General features: G+C 45.5%; 1 protein-coding gene across 12 annotated transcripts in view; it reads left to right on the top strand.

The window, feature by feature from the left end:
- Positions 1 to 20,035, top strand: part of PPP2R2B (protein phosphatase 2, regulatory subunit B, beta) — a 484,752-nt gene that overhangs the window by 407,119 nt on the left and 57,598 nt on the right. For all 12 annotated transcript variants that reach the window (XM_021080828.1, XM_021080843.1, XM_021080849.1 and 9 more), the window contains 1 exon segment: positions 13,430 to 13,607. In XM_021080828.1, coding sequence (XP_020936487.1) covers positions 13,430 to 13,607 — 178 coding nt within the window.

Here is a 20,035-nt window from a genome sequence, read left to right as displayed (position 1 = left end):
TTGACAATGTGGTATGGACTGTGACACAGGTCCACTGGTTTTAAGCTCTGTGAGTAGAAAGCACGTGGCATGTATAGAAGAGTGCAGGTCCCTCTGTGTTCTGAACTCTGGTAGATTGTGTTCAGTAAAAGCAAAACATCAGTAGAGGTGAACCAGCCCTGACCCCTCCCTGGTGAGGTATAAAGATTGGAGGCTAAGTCTTGGTATAATTTATGGAACAGGGAGCGGGATGGGTTAAGGTCTGTGCCCAAATATCTGGAGGACTTTAGCATGGGGGAAGGAGGTAGTTATCAAAGCAATGCAGGGTTATAGCAACGTGTCAAATTATCCTGTACTGTGGCCTCACGTGTTAAGGTAACTCATGGTGTCAGTTTGGTGTGTAACTTTCCATACTTTTCTCTCTGTCTACACAAACACATAGAAACGTTAATGGATGATATGTTTTTGTTTTGTTTTTATTTTTTTAATGTTTTATTTTTTCCATTATAGTTGGTTTCCAGTGTTCTGTCGATTTTCTACCATACAAAAGGAACCCAGTCACACATGTACATTCTTTTTCTCACATTATCCTCCATCATAAGTGACTAGATATAGTTCCCAGTGCTATACAGCAGGACCTCATTGCTCATCCATTCCAAAGGCAAATAGTTTGCATCAATTAACCCCATATTCCTAGTCCATCCCACTCCCTCCCCCTCCCCTTGGCAACCACAAGTCTGGTCTCCAAGTCCATGAGTTTCTTTTCTTTGGAAAAGTTCATTTGTGCCAGTTTTTATAAAATCAAGACATGTTACTCTGCTTAGAAATAGAAACTTCCCTCCTGGATGTTCCCTGGTGGCCTAGAGGTTGACATTGTCACTGCCACGCTGCAGGCTCTATCCGTGGCCTGGGAACCTTTGTATGCCACTGGCACAGCCAAAAAGGAAAAAAGAACCATCTCTCCTGGTCATTCATCTTCTTTGAAGTAGCTGCAGATATTCTCAAGTATGAGTATACTGTAATTTATTAAACCAGCCCCCTCTTCACAGACAGGCAAGCTCTTTCCAAATGTTGCTACAATGCAACATCTAACACTGCTGCGGAAAGGACCCCAAACATACATTATCGTAAATGGTGTTTGTCTTTGCAGGATAGTTTCACTAAGGTGGGATTTGCTAAGTTGAAAGATAGGTGTATTATTGTGGTTTAACCTCCTGAAAATCTGGTTGCATCCACACGCCCACCAGCAGGTGCCATTTCCTCCCGATATCTCCAGGGTGGAAGTTGATCAGTCGTTTTATTTTTTTGCCGTCTGAGTGGAGGTACAGCAGAGAAGAGAGCTAAAATAGCGGTTGAGGATAAGGATAGTCTTGGCCAGAACACACCCAAGAACCTATGTCAGCTCCAGCAAGCACTATAGCCACGTGACTTCTAGCTAAGGTGCATAACTGCTTTGTGTCTTAGTTACCCTTATTTGTAAAGAGGTATGTTATGAATGCCTACCTCTTGAAATTGTTTTGAGTATTAAATTGTTAAGAAAGACTGAGGATAGTAGCTGGCAGGTAGTAAAATTTGTATAAGTCAAGATTATAGATGAATAGATTAATCTTCTGTAAGACTAAAGAATCTTAGCTTACACCTTCTTGACTGCTAATAAGATTGGGCGTATTTTTTATATATTTCTTGGCCGTTGGCTTTTGGCTCTCAATTTGCTCTTCATATCCTTTGCCTTTCATGTATTTTTATTGAGTTCTCTTTTTATCAATTTGGGGAAACTTTTTTATATATGACGAAGAGTAATACTTTCCTATCATTTCTCTCTTCCATAAAGTACTTCCTTTTTATTTGTTTATTACAGTGTTTTTTACACATTAACAAAAACCTCCAACTATAAAAAATAATTTTCAACTCATACCCTCTCATACTCTAGAAGGTAACGGTTGTTAGAGTTTGCTGTAAGGAAGTTCTTCCGCGTACCCCCTGATTCAGTGCTCTCAGTGGCTGTAGGTATTGGTCACCTAAAGGACTTTCAAAATACTGGTACTTGGCTTCCACCTCCCAGGCATTCTGGCCTCACAACACTCCCCACCACCGCCACTGCCCCCCAGTGGTGCAGCCCAGGCGTGAGTTTTTAATAAAAGGCCTCGTCTGATTCTCACATGCACCCTGGGGTGGGAATCAGAGCATACACTCCTGAAAGGTCACTGTGAGTCCATTTGTTCCCAAGTCACTGTCACGAGTGATCACTACCGCCATCTGTTGGTGGGAGGCAGAACCGCACAGTTTAGCCAGGTCTACAGCTTTGTTCATACCCAATGCAAGGCCGTGTTTCGAAGTTCTTAGAGATGCGTCTTTGTAAGCATCCACACCTTTTAAGTGTAATGACTTCTCAATGTCCAACTCTAAGATTCTTGAAGTTTATGTCAAATCTGTATTTATCTTCTTGGGTCTGTATAAGCCACAGTCACAAGTGGCAGAATATAGGGTGATACTCTTGAGGCTTTGTTGATCCTGGATCATCAAAGATTCAGTGCTCTGTATCCAGGAGAAAGGGTGTGGGCAGATTTCAAAATACTTTTGTCAAAGCAGTTTAAAAATAAAGCCCAAACAATTGCGATGAATCCTAATCCAACCTACCAAAAATTAACTTACGGCCTCTTCCCATCCCCTTCCCCACCTATAAACATGAATTGAAATTTTCCTCTGCTGCGATATTTTGAGATGGCTCCTTTTTTTTTCCTGTGGAATTACACAATGTGAAGCATCAAGGGAAATAACAGGAAAGGCAGTGAACAGGGAAACACATTTTGAGACATAGCAATGCTGGCAGAAAATGGAAGTGTCTGGTAGGGAGAAAAAAAAATAAGGTAAAACTGGCAGAGTTACAGGCTGCTGCATGGGCTGGTAATTAGATAGTGAGTTTTTCTTCTGAGGGCAAGATATTTTTCCTCTCTGTTCTGTAGAGGCCAAAAAAGTCAAAAACGCTGAGAGCATGAAATTGTTAGTCTGCCATAAAAACCATCTTTGATGCATTGGGCTTAATATATCTATATTATATTTTTCAGGCACTTTTATGGGTTGTGTGTTGTTCTTGTAGCTGGCAATAGAGGATAAGTCTTTGAGAGATAGATCATTAGATAGATAGATAGATAGATAGATAGATAGATAGATAGATAGAAGAAGCTTATTGATTTTACATATATAAAGGCTTTAAACCAGAACACCTTTATGAACTAGAACCTTTTGCTGCCTCTTGTAGAAGTTAACATGGTGTTTCTTTTATCCATCTGGATTTCTGAGTCTCAGAGTGGCTGACATTTTGGGCCGGATCACTGCTTGTTTCTGCAGGCTGTCCGTGCACCATAGGGCTTTTAGCCTCATCCTTGTCCTCTGCCCACTAGATGCCAATAGCATACACCTGATATGACCATCAAAAGTATCACCAGCCATTGTCAGATGGCAACTTTGCCCCCCTGGTAAAGAACCGCTGATGGAGATGGCGCTTATGGCTCTACCCGGTGTGGGAGGGGTGGTGTGAGCTGTCACTTCTTCAAAAAAACAATTTACTTAATCCCCCAATCTAAATTAGAGCCCTATTTCTTTTAATGAAAGAATATTTTTTCCTCCCTTGAAACCACATGCATCTCTTTCCAGCATCAGAGACAGTTTGTAACAATGTTATCTACCTCGGGACATTAATGTCTTTCTTCCCTATTAGACTTTAAGTGCCGCGTCTAAGCTGCTTTGTTCGCCCTGTACCACCTAGAGGAGTGATTGGCACTTAATAAATGTTTGTCAAAGGAAAGAATAGAATTCTAAGATATTTAAGACCCTGAAGCACAAAGCCTGATTTGGTCCAAAGGGGTTTCTCCTCTCAGGCTCATTTCAATCCGGATGACAAAGCCAGTAAAAGAAGAAATCAGGGACATACTGAGGCTGTTGAAGGGTGTGATCCGGGAAATCTAAAAATTATATTATTTGGACTGGATTCCCTGGGGGCTTTTGGCGAGGTGGTGTTGAGTGGCAGTTTCATTCTGAAACAGCAGCTCTGATATGTCGCTGAAAACCAGAGCCAACCTATCACTCCTGCTTTCTGAGCTCCATCCACCATTGATCCATGGAGGAAACAAGTTTTTTGACCAGGGTGAGGCTTAATGCTCCATTAATTCTCCAAGAGAAAAATGCCCCTGGACCAGGAGAGATGTGCCAAGGGAGAAGAAAGCTCGGTACAGACAGCACAGAGGGCTTTAAATGCTTCTTTTCACATCCTTAAAAAAAATGGAAGTAAGATGCATATTTTTTAAAATGAAAAATGACTGGCATTCTTCCCACTGAAAACGGGAAGTAATTTAATTTGTGAGTGGTTTATTTTATTTGACAGTCTTTATACATACTCGATTTGGTTTGTTACACTGAATTACCCTTTGATAATGGGTACACAGAATGCCAGACTCTGCCCCCCAGGTTGGTTTGATAATTGGATGAACAATGATATTGTTCAAGGTTTTCATGACAATGTGGACAGAAGCTATTTGGGAAAACTCCTAACCAGAAAAGCCTCCAGTGTTTTTTGGTTTTGTTTGTTTGTTTTGTTTTGTTTTTTTACCCCAACAAAGTTAATTTCTACCCAGTGACCAGTCATTTCACTTGCCACCTCTCCTGAGCAATGCTAAGTTCTGTAATCATGACTGAATTCTCTGGGCAAACGGAAGGGATGTCTTCCCTCCACACTACCAATAAAAAAGTCAGAATATCTTCCCTAGGTGATCTCTCAGAGTGGACCATTTTTTCCTACAATTGGAAGTTCATGGACAGAATTCTAGCAATAACTATTCTAGGGAGCTAGAGCCAGACTGCCAAGTTCAAGAGCCAGACTGCCAGACTCCACCGCCTAGTACCTGTATGACCATGAGCAAATTCACTACTTCCTTTGCTTCAGGATCCACACCTGTAAAGTGGGAACATTATTAGTACCTACCTCTGAAGGTCACAGTGAGGACTCAATAACATGGTATACATAAAGTGCTTGGCACAATCCTGGCACAAAGTCTGATCTGCATGATTTCACATTTTGTGTTTACATACCCTTCTAGTAGAATTTTGAAAAGCCATTTAACTTCCTGGGCATTTTTAAGTAGACAACTAAGTATTTCCACTGTAATGTTAAGTACTTACAGAGGATATGATTTCAGGAGTATTTTGAACATAGGCAGTTTAAAATAAACCAGTTATATCACCTTTTTTAATGCCTCCCCTGGAATTTAAATACCATCTAACTGGATACTCATTGATATCCATGAAAAGAATAAAGAACAAGTTCTCTAAAAGTCAGAACTTTATGTTGTTCCTCTTTCTTCTTTAATTATGAATTTTCACTGCACTTCCCCAGAATAAATGTTAAAAGCTTTATTGATCATTTTTACAATGAAAATAGATTTTTCCCTCCCTATGAATATATCACTGTAAGAGTTTAAAATTCTCTTACAGATTTGTCTCTAAAATTAATAGAACAGAATTGACCAAAACAACATACAACATCTGATTCTGACATATAATGATTAACTAGAAAAAGCAAAATTTTAGTAGAAATTCCTATTATAATGAGCTGGGGGTGCAGCTTTGATGATCCCACTCTGAAGTGTTTACACCTTGGACAGCTCACCACAGTAAGATTCAGGATGGTGAAAGTTGGTCTTTCTTTTCCAAATGCGAGAAGAAGGACCTAGGCTGTGGGTATGTCTTGACATGATTTGATTTTAGGAAGGAAAATGCATTGAGTTGGAAGTGGGGAAATGGTTTCATTTAAAACCATCCTATGGGAGTTCCCATCATGGCTTAGTGGTTAGCAAACCCCACTAGCATCCATGAGGACGTAGGTTCAATTCCCTGGTCTCGCTCAGCAGGTTAAGGATCTGACTTTGCCATGAGCTGTGGTATAGATCACAGATGTGGCTCGGGTCCAGCATTGCTGTGACTCTGGTGTCGGCCAGCAGTTACAGTTCTGATTGGACCCCTAGCCTGGGAACCTCCATATGCCACAGGTGTGGCCCCAAAAGATAATAATAATAATAATAGTAATAATAATACCATCCCAGACTTTGGAAATCACACATTCTCCTGTTTGAAGAAAGCTAAAGCTTGCCTGCTGAGGTCTGTTGCTTTGGAACAGAGGTATTTATAGCAGGACCCAGTAGCTCTCCCATCTTCAGGATGACTCACTCCCTCTTCCTTGATGAGGAAGTCTGTGTGCTCTTTAGCTATTGGCTTTATCCCAAACCTGTAGAGTCACAGAAAAGGAAGCCCAGGAAAGGCAAGGTGGCAAACTGGAAGTAAGGCTGAAATCTGGAGCTGTCATTCCTCCCTCCAGCTTGACCATTTAGTGCCTCAAGGTGGAAAGGAGTGACCACCCCAAATTCTCTACCAGGCTTCACACCTGTGTTCCCAGAGCACCGGAGTTGGGGTTTCCTCGTAGCCATGAAAAGGTGGACAGCTCCCATCTGTTTCCTGTCTAGATCAAACAAATAGGGTTTCACCTTCCCAGAAGAGCTGATTGTGAACAAGAAGGGCTAGGGGGCTATGCAGTCTCTGCCCTCACTAAGCTTCATAAGGATACGCTGTGGGGCAACTGCCCGGCACATAGTCAATGCTCAATAAATGCTAACTGAAGGTTTCATCTGGGGCCAGGGGGTGGTCAGAATATCCCGATGTGAACTTGCTAATTGATGACCCAGGGGCCACCTAACCCCGTGGCCTTACTGTATTGTGTCAGCCTCAGCATGGAGTAGTCTCAAATACTGGGGAGCTTGGTGGGGAGCATCTGTTGAATACCAACAAGATATGGAACCACCTTGAATTTAAATTGATAGTGATTTTTTCAAAGGCCTGTCTTGTGGATGATGCTGGTTCTACATACCAAGGGCAGTCCCGTGTCGTCTGCTGAACTCAGTCAGACTTGACCCAGGGTTACCGAGCAGTTGGAATCCACGCTCATCCTCGTACCCGTGGAGGCCTCTCTCTTCCTTCTCCATGACTCCATCTTCTCTCTGCTCTTGAGCACCTGTCCAGACATCTCTTCTCTCGCAGACTCTTGCCTTGGATCTGGCCGCGTGTGACATGCCAGTGCTCGAGGTTGCCATGGGGAACGCAGCTGTTGCTTTTTCTCTGTGTAGAACCCTCACCTCCAGCCTCTCCCCTGCTGCGCATTTTCACAGATGTCGTTCAAAGGGAGGGCCTATGGGCTTCCAGGATTCTGCTCCTTTTTCGAAGGGGGCTTTGTGACACGCTGACACATGCTGTGGAAGGCCGTGATGCATCACCGCTGTGGACGCCAAATAAGCCAGATGACAGTGACCTTCATTGTTGTAGTAATTGGGCTCTGGGAGGTGAAAGATGATCTTGAGTTTCCAAAGAAGAGAGGCAGGAAAGGCAAGAGCAAGATGCGAAGGGAGGGAGACGGAAAGAGAAGTGAGGAGAGACAGGGGTGGAGCAGGATGGGGAGAAAGCAAGAAGGAGAGGCTCCTTAACAGGGTGGGCGGTTGTATTGGGCGGCGACCCGAGTCCTCCTCGTCCCCACGGTCACACTGTGATCCTGCCCTGACTGCCTGTCCTACAGCTCCTCCTACCACTGTCCTTGCCTTGACTCCTCCGCAGCCGCAGAAGCTCCCCACGGCTCCATCCGCATCTCATCCCACTCCAACCTCAGGGCTTTTGCACTTGCCATTCCCTCTGCCTGGAATGCTCTTTTCTGGAGAGCCACGAGGCTCTGCCCTCCCTTCATTCAGCTCAAATGGCATTCCCTAAGGGACAGCTTCCATCCTTACCCCACTGCACAGAGCACCTCGGCTCTTCTCCCCCGCCCTCTACCCAGCTCGGGGTTTCTTTATGTCTGATACAGAGGAGGGATTTATTCAGTATTTTTGAGGGAATAACTAAATCACTGACCTGCACACCCAGAAGTGCGGGGCATCACACACTTGCACAGATGCACTTGCTCTTGCTTCTCTGAGCTTCTGTGCACGCTGGTCCTTCTGACTAGAGCTCAGCGCCCTCTTCTCCCCACCCCCAACCCTTGCCTGCTGGATTCCCACACACCCTTTACCTCCTGATCATTTAGTCACCCTCTCCTTTTTAAGGTCTTCCCAGACAGACACAGGACCACTTGGCCAACCTGCTTGGGCGGTGGCTATCAACCTCCGTTACTGCCCAGACCGCCTGCCCTGAAATGTCCACACACCTACTTAACTCCCACACACCCAAGTGTGCTCTTCCAGAGCCAAGGACTGCCAGCCTGAGTGCCAGCTGTGCAATTAATACAAGTTACTTCATGTTTCTGATTTCCATGTCCTCATCGGTGCAACAGAGATCATAACGTCCACCCAGCTGCATCATAGGATACGGATGAGGATCCCTGGTGAAGTGCTCAGGTGTTGAAAACATTCTAGGCAGCCAGCGGTTAGAGAATGTCGAGTGGAAGCTGTGGTATGTGAGAGGGGTGGGCACGGAAGGCCTCTTTCAGGGTGATGGTTGACCAGAGCCCGGAGCGATGGGAGGGAGGGAGCCCAGAGTGGGGGCTCTGGGCTCTGCCCATCCCACTAATAGCACGCCTGGGACAGATGTCTGTAGGCCTCATGTCAGGGGAGACTCAAAGGCTGCTCCCTTGGGCTTTGGGGACATTCTTGAGTTGCTGCCCTAACACTGACTATCTTGCCACCCAGGCTGGGGCGCACATCCTTTGGATTCTGGCTGAAAGCGATGAGCTAAAACTGAGTCAAGGTCAGAGAGGGTCACGAACACCAGCTGTGCAGTCCAGGACCACTGGCCCCCATTCTCATTTATAAGCACAATAAAGCACCAGCTTCACAGCCCCTGCCAAAAGGACTCAGAAAAGAGGGTTTGAACTACCAGTTGAAAGTCCCAGCTTGATCCTGGATTTTGTCTGGTTCTGTGGAGAATGACTCAGGCCCCTGCTGGGGGGGTGGACAGAGGAGCTCTGGGAGGAGCAGCAGAGACCAGAGCGGTGGTGCTGCCACCCCTGCAGGGTGACCGTGGACATGGCACGTCATCTCTTGGGGTCCTGATTTCTTCATCTGCAGAGTTCAGGAACTGCCCAGGCCAGTGGTTCCCACACTCCTTTATCCACAGAAATAGTTATTTAAGCCAGATGTGACTGAGGATCCAAGCATCTCACCAAGAACAAGGCAGGGAGCCTCCACTCTGCCTCCCCGTCCGACACACGCACATACACACACGGGGCCCTTCCGAGACTCAGTGTTCCATGATTCAAAGTCACAGCCTCATGGCACAGAGTCCTTCCAAAATGTTAGGCTAAACCACATGAAACTACTGAGATTTGGCAATTGTTGACTTAAAAAGTGACATTTTCATATTTCAACCTAAAAGTTTCATTCACAGCCATGGTTACGTGTGCCCAATCAGGAGCCAAACTGCCCAAGTCCGGTCCCCCAACTTCCTCTCTGTGTGACGTCGGGCGGGATACTTCACCTCCCCTGTCACATGGCAAACAGAGGGACCTTCCTTCTGAGCAGGCCAAGGGTCAGGGGTGCTCTAACACAGAGACTGCAACTCTAGGAAGCCCTCCAAGATCTTACAGAGAAAGCCCCCCTGGTGCCTGTGGGCTGGGTCCCACTCTTATCCCTGCCTGGCCCCAAAAGGAGTGTGTAGGCAACACAGTCATCCTGTCCAGCTTGAACTGCCTTAAGTCCCTCTGCCTTCTCACAAGGGGTGTCAGCAGGCAGTGGACAGCCGTGACCTGGGCATGGGAATGGATTGGAATACCGTGGGCAGCATCCTTCCCCCGCCTTGTCTGGGCAAAGCACGTGTGCTCCCTCCCCAGGTGCCGACACGGAGCTTCCCCGTTAAGTGGTACATCACGGAACCTGTCAGCCTGAATTAGCAGGCAGGCCCATCACATTAAGCTGATGCTTTGGGCTGGCAGTTCCCACTTGGTAATGCCTCTTGATCCAGCCTGTCGTGCTCCCTTCCCTGTCACCACAGCCACGGGAAGCCTCTGCCGACAGTGCACGGAATTGAAGGAGGCTCGGGGAAGAGTTTAGGAGAAGCCACAGGAAGTCCTCACGGATCTCGTGTCTTCCATGGCCCTGGGGAGCCTGCTTTGAGCAGGAGGCGGAGGAAGCGGGCAGTGCTCCAGAGCTTCAGGTGGGGAGTTCCTTCATGACAAACTGCGAGCGCGGGGCTTGTGTTTCTGAAAGCACACGGAGTAGACGCCCTCTTCAAAGGCCATCACACATGCAGCACCAAACAAATTTCTAGAGGCAGCTTCACCACAGAATTCTAAAACCGCCACTGCCATCATTACTGGCAGTGATCCTATTCAATCCATAAATCCTAGAGCAGTGTACGCGTGTCCTTTGCAGGGCATTTATCACTTCCTACCCTGCGTGCTAGTTGGGTATGGTATGATGGAATGGGAAAAGCACCAGCTTTGCAGTCAGGCAAACTCGGATCCAATTCTGGCTCTGCTGGACAACTCTGGGCCAGTGACTTAGCTTCTCTGAGCCTCAGTTTTCTCTTCATAGTAGGACTTTGTGCTACGAGTATCTGTTTCACAGAGCTGGTGAAAGAATTACCTGAGATGATGTGTGAAAAATGACTGATGCAGAGTCAATGCCCAATAAATATTTGTAGCCAAGTTTCTAAGGGCAAAGTCACTTTTCTTATCCATTGTAGAGCCTTAACTCAGACACACCCTTAATTGGTGTTCGATAGTGTATCACTGTCCTTTTCAAAGTTCTACCTCCTTCATCCTCTAACGCATTCTCTCTAGTACATCAAGGAATCATCTAATCAAAACGTTGAACCTGATCCTTTCGCCACCATTGGAAATCTTTTGATTTCTTCCCCTTTCTCTTAGGGTGATGACAACATCTTTCCTGTGCCCTGTCTCTTACCTCCCCTGCCCCTTCATCTCCCATGACTGTCTGTCTCATTCCTGCCTTACACACCCTCACCTCAGGACCTTTGTATGTGTTCTTTCCACCGACAAGAGCATTCTTCCTTCCCCTTCTGACCTAGTAATCACCTTCTCATCCTTCTCGCCATCTGGTTCACGCTTCCTCAGAAAAACCTCTCCAGACCTCGCTACCCATGTGGAACCCCTCCTTGTGCTGTTTCCTCTTCTTTGGGGTACTTCCTGCATTTTATTATGTGACGATTCACATGCGACTTCTTATGTGGTTTATGAGAGTGTGTACCTACCTCCACCACCTCGACAGTCCTATGCAGGCAGGACCTGGGCTAGTTTGGGTCACCAGTTGAACACTCCTCACTTTGGACAGAGCACACGCAAATGTTGCTGAGAGGGTAAATGGGAGGGTGAGCCGAAAGGCACATCATTGCAACAGATGCCAACCACCCTTCGTGATCGTTAGGGCACTTCTGGGGCAGGATAATGCCCGTGGCCACAGAACCTGTCCTTGAGAGGTGAGTCTGTGACCAGACCCCTTCCTGCCTGTGCTCCAGGACCATTACCCAAAATGAGGTGGTGGGATTCTCCCTTCCATCCCATTCCTGGCTTTCGGAGGCACCCTGGCTCTTCCTACATCATATCTCAAGCTCCTCTGATTTCCAGGATACCTGGATATCCGGCACCACATCTGCATAGGGTTCTGTGATTCCTCTGAATTGTTCCTTTAACTTAGAGAGTCCCTTAAAATCCTTCAAGACTGAGCCGGGAGAATTCTGTTTTGTAAAAGGTTATGCTGTTGAGGTGATGGCACTTCCCAAAATACAACCTTTGTTTTCACCTCCTTCCCCTCACCCCCTGGGTGGAAACAAATCCAGATATTGAAGTCTTAATGGGCCACCTGGTATCAAGTCAGGCAGGGCTTGGTCGCAAGAGCTGACTTCCTTGAAAAGAAGATAGCTTTTGGTCCTTTTATTCTCTTGTTTCTTTCAAAGGACCACACCTGTGGTTTGTGTTTGCTGTGTTTCAGTCTGTCCCCTCTCAGGTATTTGTGTTCTTATTACTTTCTTGGGAGCCAGTTTACCCAGGTGTCGTCAGAAGTGCCCTTGAATTCACAGAGGGAGTCAGAACAGTGGTGGGTCTTTGTTCAGATTTGCCAGGAAGAAACTCTGTGTGGAAGCTGTAAACTGCCTGCTTCTGTGATGTATGAGGAAGAAAACATTTGCTCACGTAGTCTTACTTATTCAACAAATTGCTGCGTACCCTTCGTATACCAGTAAGATGACCCCATAATGTTTGTCCCAACAAGGGCAATTTGGATGTGAAAGTGGACAGTACATTACAAGATACTGAATATAGTTCCTTATGCCATACAGTAGGTCCTTATTTATTATCTATTTTATGTATAGTAGTGTGTATCTGTTAACCCCAAACTTCTAATTTATCCCTCCCCATGCCCTTTCCCCTTTGGTAACCAAAAATTTGTGTTCTATATCTATGAATCTGTTTTGTAAATATGTCCATTTGTGTCATTAACAATAAAGGTTTCAAATAAATTGTTGGCTAAAACATAGCAAGATACAGAAAAAGAAAAAGAAAAAAAGAAAGTGTACAGTACATTGTTGCTACACCAAGCCAACAGGTATAAGCCAAGATTTTCCCAGATAAAACAGGATGGCAATGAGTGCCTTATGTATTAGTGGCTGAATCTGGGCTACTAGACTCTTGGGTGATTATATGCCTTCCCAAAATTCCCTTAAAGATTGAGGACAGGAGTTCCTGTCGTGGCTCAGCGGAAACAAATCTGACTAGTGTCCCTGAGGATGCAGGTTCAACCCCTGGCCTCGCTCAGTGGGTTAAGGATCCAGTGTGCCATGAACTGTGGTGTAGGCCACAGACGCAGCTCACATCCTGTGTTGCTATGACTTGGTGTAGGTTGGCAGCTGCAGCTCCAATTCAACCCCTAGCCTGGGAACCTCCATATGCCGCATATGCAGCTCTAAAGAGACAAAAAAAAAAAAAAAATTGTAAAGATTGAGGAAAAACACAGGATGAGGTCTAGGCCTCCCAAACCATGAAGGATACATTTAAATCTCAGTCGATCTAGACATTTCTAAAATTTCCCCACCCTTTCCTTTTAAAACTAGATTTCAAGTTTAAAAAGAAAATAAACAGTTGGAACAACCGCTGTAAAAGCTCATGACTCCACGGTGGATTCTAAGTTCCCCTGCGATGGGGCCACCTGGAGAGGCCTGGACAAAACTTAGACTCTATAAAGGATGAAATTGCCCATCAGGGCTAAGCGATGGTGCCATTTTTTAAGGATAGGGTGGAACTGAAAAGAACCAAAGGGCGTAGGAACAACATGATTTGTCAGTCTCCTCCTCTGGCTTCATGCCCCTTCCACATGGCCATGAGTTTGTGTGTGACCGCGGAGGACAGCACATGCACACCCTTCTCCTGGGGACAAGCTTTGGTTCTGACGTGATGTGTTGCTCTTGCGTCCAGGTGCCTGTCCTGAGACCCATGGACCTGATGGTGGAAGCGACCCCGCGAAGAGTATTTGCCAATGCACACACATACCACATCAACTCCATATCCGTCAACAGCGACTATGAAACCTACATGTCAGCTGACGACCTGAGGATTAACCTGTGGAACTTTGAGATAACCAATCAGAGTTTTAGTATCCTTTCTTGGGGGCCAAGAACCAGTTGGCCTAAATCGAGAGTACTGAGGTATGAGCAAGCCTGGGGGGGAGTGGACCCGGAGGGGGCAGTCACAGCTGGCGACCTAGTACTCGTGGAGACCTGTTCCTTTTAGGCATCTTGTGATACTCCTGCATCCAAACACAGGGAAGTATTGAATTATAAGTATTTTGCAAGGACTACCTCTGGATTAGAACTCTGAATCTCTTCTTGGACACACAGGCATTTGTGCATCATGAATTTGAACTAGATCTGACTTTATCAGCTCGAAGACCAAACCCTAGAGTCCAGTCGAGGGTAGCTTCCTCTTGTTAATGGCTTCACACATGGCCTGTGTGACTTTATCAGCTCGAAGACCAAACCCTAGAGTTCAGTCGAGGGTAGCTTCCTCTTGTTAATGGCTTCACACATGGCCTGTGTGGACCCTTTGGGATCATGGGTACACAGGAGACGGTTTTCATTGTATCATAATAATGAAAACAATAATGCTGCCATTTACCGAATCCAAGTACTGTCCTGAGAACTTAGCATCTATAATCTCATTTTGCAAAGTGCACCTATATCCAGCACAGAGCACTCCTGGGTAACTAGCATGCAGATCAGAAAACCAAACCTGATTAGCAATGCTCACGTTCCCATCACACCCTTTCCAGCCTCTACCTGCCAAGAGTATATTTAATATAACAATCCCATATTGTAAGAATGATTATCAGAGTTCCCGTCATGGCTCAGTGGTTAACAAATCTGACTAGGAACCATGAGGATGCGGGTTCGATCCCTGGCCTTGCTCAAAGGGTTAAGGATCCAGCGTTGCCGTGAGCTATGGTATGGGTCACAGATGCAGCTTGGATCCCATGTTGCTGTGGCTCTGGTATAGGCCAGCGGCTACAGCTCCAACTAGACCCCTAGCCTGGGAACCTCCATATGCCTTGGGTGTGGCCCTAGAAAAAAAAGACAAAAAAGACAAAAAAAAAAAAAAAAAGAGTGATTATCAAGGCTTAGCTGAAATGTTAAGAAGTCAAGAAACCTGCTGAGCCAGCACTCTCTCAGCCCACCGTGTTGGCCTCTATTTAACATTAAAAATCAGTCATGTATTCAGCACCTGTCAGGTGGCCTGTCCCACCACAAACCTGATTCATCACGTGAATTCCCAGTCTCAGTTAATAGTTTCACCCCCCAAGCAGCTGGACAACCGACCTAAGGGTCAATATTGATCTTTCCTCCCATCCACCAGGCTCCCCACCCCCAACCCAGTCGATTCGTGAGCCCAGCCTTTGCTTCCTCTAACATACATCTCAACGCAGCTAATCTGTCCCCATCTCCACCCTATCAACTCACGCCAGTACAGGCCACTGTCCTCTCACCTATGTGCCTGCAGTGACCTACAGTCTAGCCCCATTCTTTCTTGCTCTCCTACACAATATACTTTCCACATAACAGAATGGACCTTTCGGAGTTCCCCTTGTCGTGCAGCTACGAATCCAACTAGGAGCCATGGGGTTGTGGGTTCGATCCCTGGCCTCACTCAGTGGGTTAAGGATCCAGTGTTTGCCATGAGCTGTGGTGTAGGTCGCAGATGCAGTTCAGATCCTGCATTGCTGTGGCTGTGGTGTAGGCCTGCAGCTCTAGCTCCAGTTGGACCTCTGGCCTGGGAACCTCCATATGTTGCCAGTGTGGCCACAAAAAGCAAAAAAAAAAAAAAAAAAGAAGGATGGACCTTTCACCATGTAATTCAGATGTTATTTCTCCCCAGATGAAAACACTCTGGTAGCTTCTCATTGAACTCAGAATACAATCCAAGCTCTTAACCTTGGACTGAATGATTCCATAAGCTCGTGGCTCTGCCTGCCTCTTTGATTCCCTTCACACCCGTCTCCCCTAACTCACTCTGCTTAGCCAACTAACCTCTTCTCTGTTCCTGGATAAAGCTTATTGTTACTTCCATTCTTTGTATTTGCTGTTCCCTCTTTCCGGAATACTTTGCCCACAGAGTCCACGTGGCTAACTCTATGTCATCATGTAAACTTCAGGCCCATGTCACCTCCTCAGAGACACTGCCTCCCCCTAAGTAACTCCCAAGTAGCCTCCATTAACCCTCAAGCCCCATTAACGTCATAGCACTTATCACTATTTGAAATTGGGGGGTTTTGTAGTGTATTTTAGGTTCCCCACATTTGAATGTAAATTTTATGAGAGAAGGAATTTTGTATGATCTACTCCTGTATCCCAAGAATAGAATATTCTGACATACAGAAAGTATCATTTTGGTTGGACATTTCAAGTTTGAAATACTAGTACGTCACCAAAGCAGAGATAGCCAGTGGATAAGTGATCATAAAATCTAACCCAGCAATTTCATCTTAAAAGTATATTAGTTATCATAAAGCTCTGAATGTTCTGGTATAAAATAGAATCCATAATGGCTCGAACATATAAAAGATTATTTCTCTTGTAAGGTCCAATATTGATGATTCCCATCAGCAGACAACCTCCTCCAGTCAGTGATTCAGGGATTCAGGTTCCTTCCATCTTGTGGTTCCCCAGTGTCACCACTCTAAGAACTGAGCATCAGTGCAGCAAGAGAGGACGCTTATGCAGGACCACACATGGAAGATGCCCATGAGCCGGGTTCTAAAGTAGAGTGCAGCCCATTGGCTAGAACTCCATCATATGACCACACCTAACCTCAAGGCAGTCTGGGAAATGTAGTATAGCTGTTGCACATAAATAAAAAGACCTGGCTTAGGTACACAGTCAGCTAGCCCCCACCACAGAAGAGTGCTCAGTAGTTCCCCAAGGTTTTTCAGGGAAGGCAGCTGGACGCCAGTAGTGGTGATTATGGAGATGTTAAGAACTGGCCATTAAGACCACGACTGGCATCTCTTGATGATCACAGAGCAGACGCGACATACTGTCTGAGCCTCGGAGAATCTGCCTACAGATTTTCCCTGGAAGTGCAGCTGCTCGCAGAACGAGTGTGGGTGGTAGTTCCCATCTCCCTTGACATCTCTTCCAAGAGCCAGAAATCTGCTGAGGCTCAGCTGCTGCCACTTGGAGCTTCTGCGGTCCCCAGACTAGGTGACATGTTTTCTGAATTTTGCCTCCAGGCCTTCAAGGGGGAGAGAAGTTTCTTTAGGCGTTTTAGGAGACAGATGCCTTGGGGAGAACGCAAAGGGGAAATATTAATAGCACAATTTAGGTTATATTCTGCAGCTGTGTGACAGCCTGCCAGATGCTGGCATGCAAATGAGACCGTGCCATTCACCCTTAAAGCAGCCATATGTAAAATAATCATTGTCATCATGAGAATGATGGCAACTGACATCTACATAGTTATTTTCAACCAGACCGCCCTGAGCATTGAGCAGACTGTTCAAACCAGGACCCTTTGGCTCATCGTTTCTGAAGTGCAGCCGTCTCTGGGGCAGGACGCGGCCATCTTTCAGAAGAGCCTCCAAAACACCAACCACCAGACAGATCTGATTAAGTCATATGTTGTGCAGCACCATTTCTAGAATACCTCTTATCCACTAAGGAGGCGGAAGAAACTTAGCTCAGGATGAAAAATGTGGGGTTCCCAAAGTGTGGTATGAGGCAAGGTGCTTCCAGACACGGCCTGGACTCCTTTTGTTTTCATATTGTGTATTTATGACCATGAATATTACAAAATACAACTATCACGCCAATCCTATGATTTCCCGATACTGAGAAATCCATTTAAATTACAAAGTACGGATATGTAAAGAAAAGTATCAGTAATGTATTAAGGCAAGTGGTTTTGCAGTACGTTTTTTAAAAAGTCAGAGTTTCTGGTGACCAGCAGTCGGTGTGATACTGGCATTAGGATTGCGAACACAGTCTTTGAAGTCCAGTAAGCCTCAAGGTCTCCCTCAGGTCTCCTGTTGTTGGCTGTGTAAGCTTTAACATGTTTTTTAACTTAGCCAAGCCTCTGCTTCATGATGTGTAGAGAGTTCCACCAAAGAGCATTGTTAGAATGTTTTTAAATTCATATTTAAATGTATACATGTACACACATATGTGTATATATATACTTATGTATATACATTTACACACACACAGACACATGCACATGTACACATACATGTGTGTATATATACTTATATATTTATATTACGTGTGTGTGTATATATACACATAGATACACACACATACATATGTGCTTAGGGGAAACACCTTGCCGAGTGAGTGATCAGTAAACTGGGACCAACACAATCTCTGAGGTCCAGGCCTTGTGTTCAGCGCGTATCAGGGGGAAGCATTCCAGGCTGTGGGGCACTTGGTCTTGAATCCATTTCCTTCCATCTGCACCCAGTCTGTCCCTGTTTTGTGTAATAGGTTCTGGGTTAAAGTGGTCAGGCTTTGGGCTTAATGGGTTAACTACATCAAGACAATAATAACTCATCTCTAGATGAGCGATTTTCTAGAGCAAAAGGTAGTCTTGTCTTCTCAATTCAAGAAAATTACTATAAAAGGATGCTTCTTAATTATGAAAACTATAGTATACCTAAGATCCTTTGAATTCTGTTCTCAGGAGTAAGAATGAGTAGACCTGGGCTCTTACCTAGTCCAATATGGGACCTATCAAATAAATCCATATCAAGTAAAAGTAAAGATAGAGCCCTCAACAACTGTATACTGAGCACCTAGTTTGTGCCAGGCACTGCATTAAGCCATGGGGATACAAGAATGAAAAGAAACAAATTTTCTGCTTTCAGAATGACATTCATCAAATAATCACACTATTGAGTATATTATTACAAACCAAAATAAGTTCTGTGAAGAAAGGGAATATGGTTTTGTGAATGCACTTTTAAAAAGCTGATGTAGACTGGGGAGTAAAAAGGCTTTGCTGAGAAACTGTTGAGATTTGTAAGAGGAAGAGTATGAGCTAACTTGGCAAACAGGTGTGGAAAGATGAGTCTATCATGTACAAAGGTCCTGTGGCAGGAGCGGGGCATGATGTGTTGGAGGAACTCAAGAAGATCCAGAGGGTGAAGTAGAGTATAGTGTAAGCAAGGCTGGAAAGATGAGCAGAAGACACGTCTTGCATGAGTCCAGTCTCTGGCATGAGACAGAGGACTTCTCTGGAAGAAGCCAACTGGACTCCCGGAATACTTCATCTCTGACCTTGGTCTTAACAGCCCTCGCATCAGGTTCACTTGTCAACTGAGCCAAGGCGCTTTTGGATTTGATTCCCTGATCAGAGGACCACATGACAGAAACCCTTTATGTCTAACTTCTGTCATCCCTTACTACCATGGACAGCAGTCTTCCTTTTAATCCAGGAGGATTCTGCCAGGCAAGCTTTGAGGGAAGCTGTGGGACTGGTACAGATTTCTCTCCCTGGTTACTGCTGTGCCTTTCATCTGCAACTGTGCATATCCCCTGTGGATATTAATCTCAGTCTAGCATTTAGCATAGAAGGAGAGCATCCCTTCCAGTGGCACATCCAGCGCACTGACCTGTGTGCCAGAGCAGCCCCCTGCTTCCCATATTAAATGCAGTCTCGGTGTATTTTCCCAGGCCTGGAGCCTTGCTTGTGTGGATGCTCACCCTCCGCACATGACCCCAAACCTAGGGCTTTGAGGAAATGAGGGTCTCTTCTCCCACGGGGCAAGCCGAGTCTTATCGTATCAGAGGAAGGGGCAAGAATGAAACTCTGCAAAATTCTTTCAGGCTTCTTAACTTCCTGAGAGCAATATCACTTAATAGTTGGGAAGGGAGTCTCTGGAGTGAGAGTCACTGAACCTGAATCCAGCTCCACATACTAAAACCCATATGACCTTGACAAGTTGCTTAATATTTCTCTGGCCCTCAATTTCCTTGTCAGTTAACGAGGATAATAGTACCACCTGTTTTTTAAGGTTGTTATGAGGGTTAAATGAGAGAATGTTGTACAGTGCCTGGCACAATGAGAAGCCTCTATAAAGTAGCTGTTATAATTGAGGGCGTATCCCCAGCACTCTCTTCTTCTCACTTTGTGGCTTGGACCTCATTCTCGCCTAAGAAAACCAGAGGCTAAATGATCCACGTGATACAAGCCTAGCATCCTGGCCTGTTGACCTACTGTGAGTTTCCTGCATCTGCAAAAAACCTTGCCAAAAGAAGGCTGCTCAGTCACAAGAATGAACTAAAGTAAAACCCATGAATATTTATTGAGCACTTACTATGTGCACTGGAAATGCCAAGATGAATAAAACTCCATCCCTGATGTCACCGCCCTTGTAATCCGGAGGGTAGGTGTAACTCCTTGTAATGGGAGTTCAACCAGAGAAGAAAAACTAGTCGGAGAGGGTTGGGGGGGGCAGAGCAGGGATTGAATTACTACAATGAATTAGCCTGACAATTATGTGGCTGGCCAGGCAAATCCAAAGCCTGTAAGGCC

The sequence above is a fragment of the Sus scrofa genome, chromosome 2, assembly GCF_000003025.6.
Source record: "Sus scrofa isolate TJ Tabasco breed Duroc chromosome 2, Sscrofa11.1, whole genome shotgun sequence".
NCBI classification, from domain to species: Eukaryota; Metazoa; Chordata; class Mammalia; order Artiodactyla; family Suidae; genus Sus; species Sus scrofa.
This window is presented reverse-complemented; position numbering and strand designations above follow the sequence as displayed.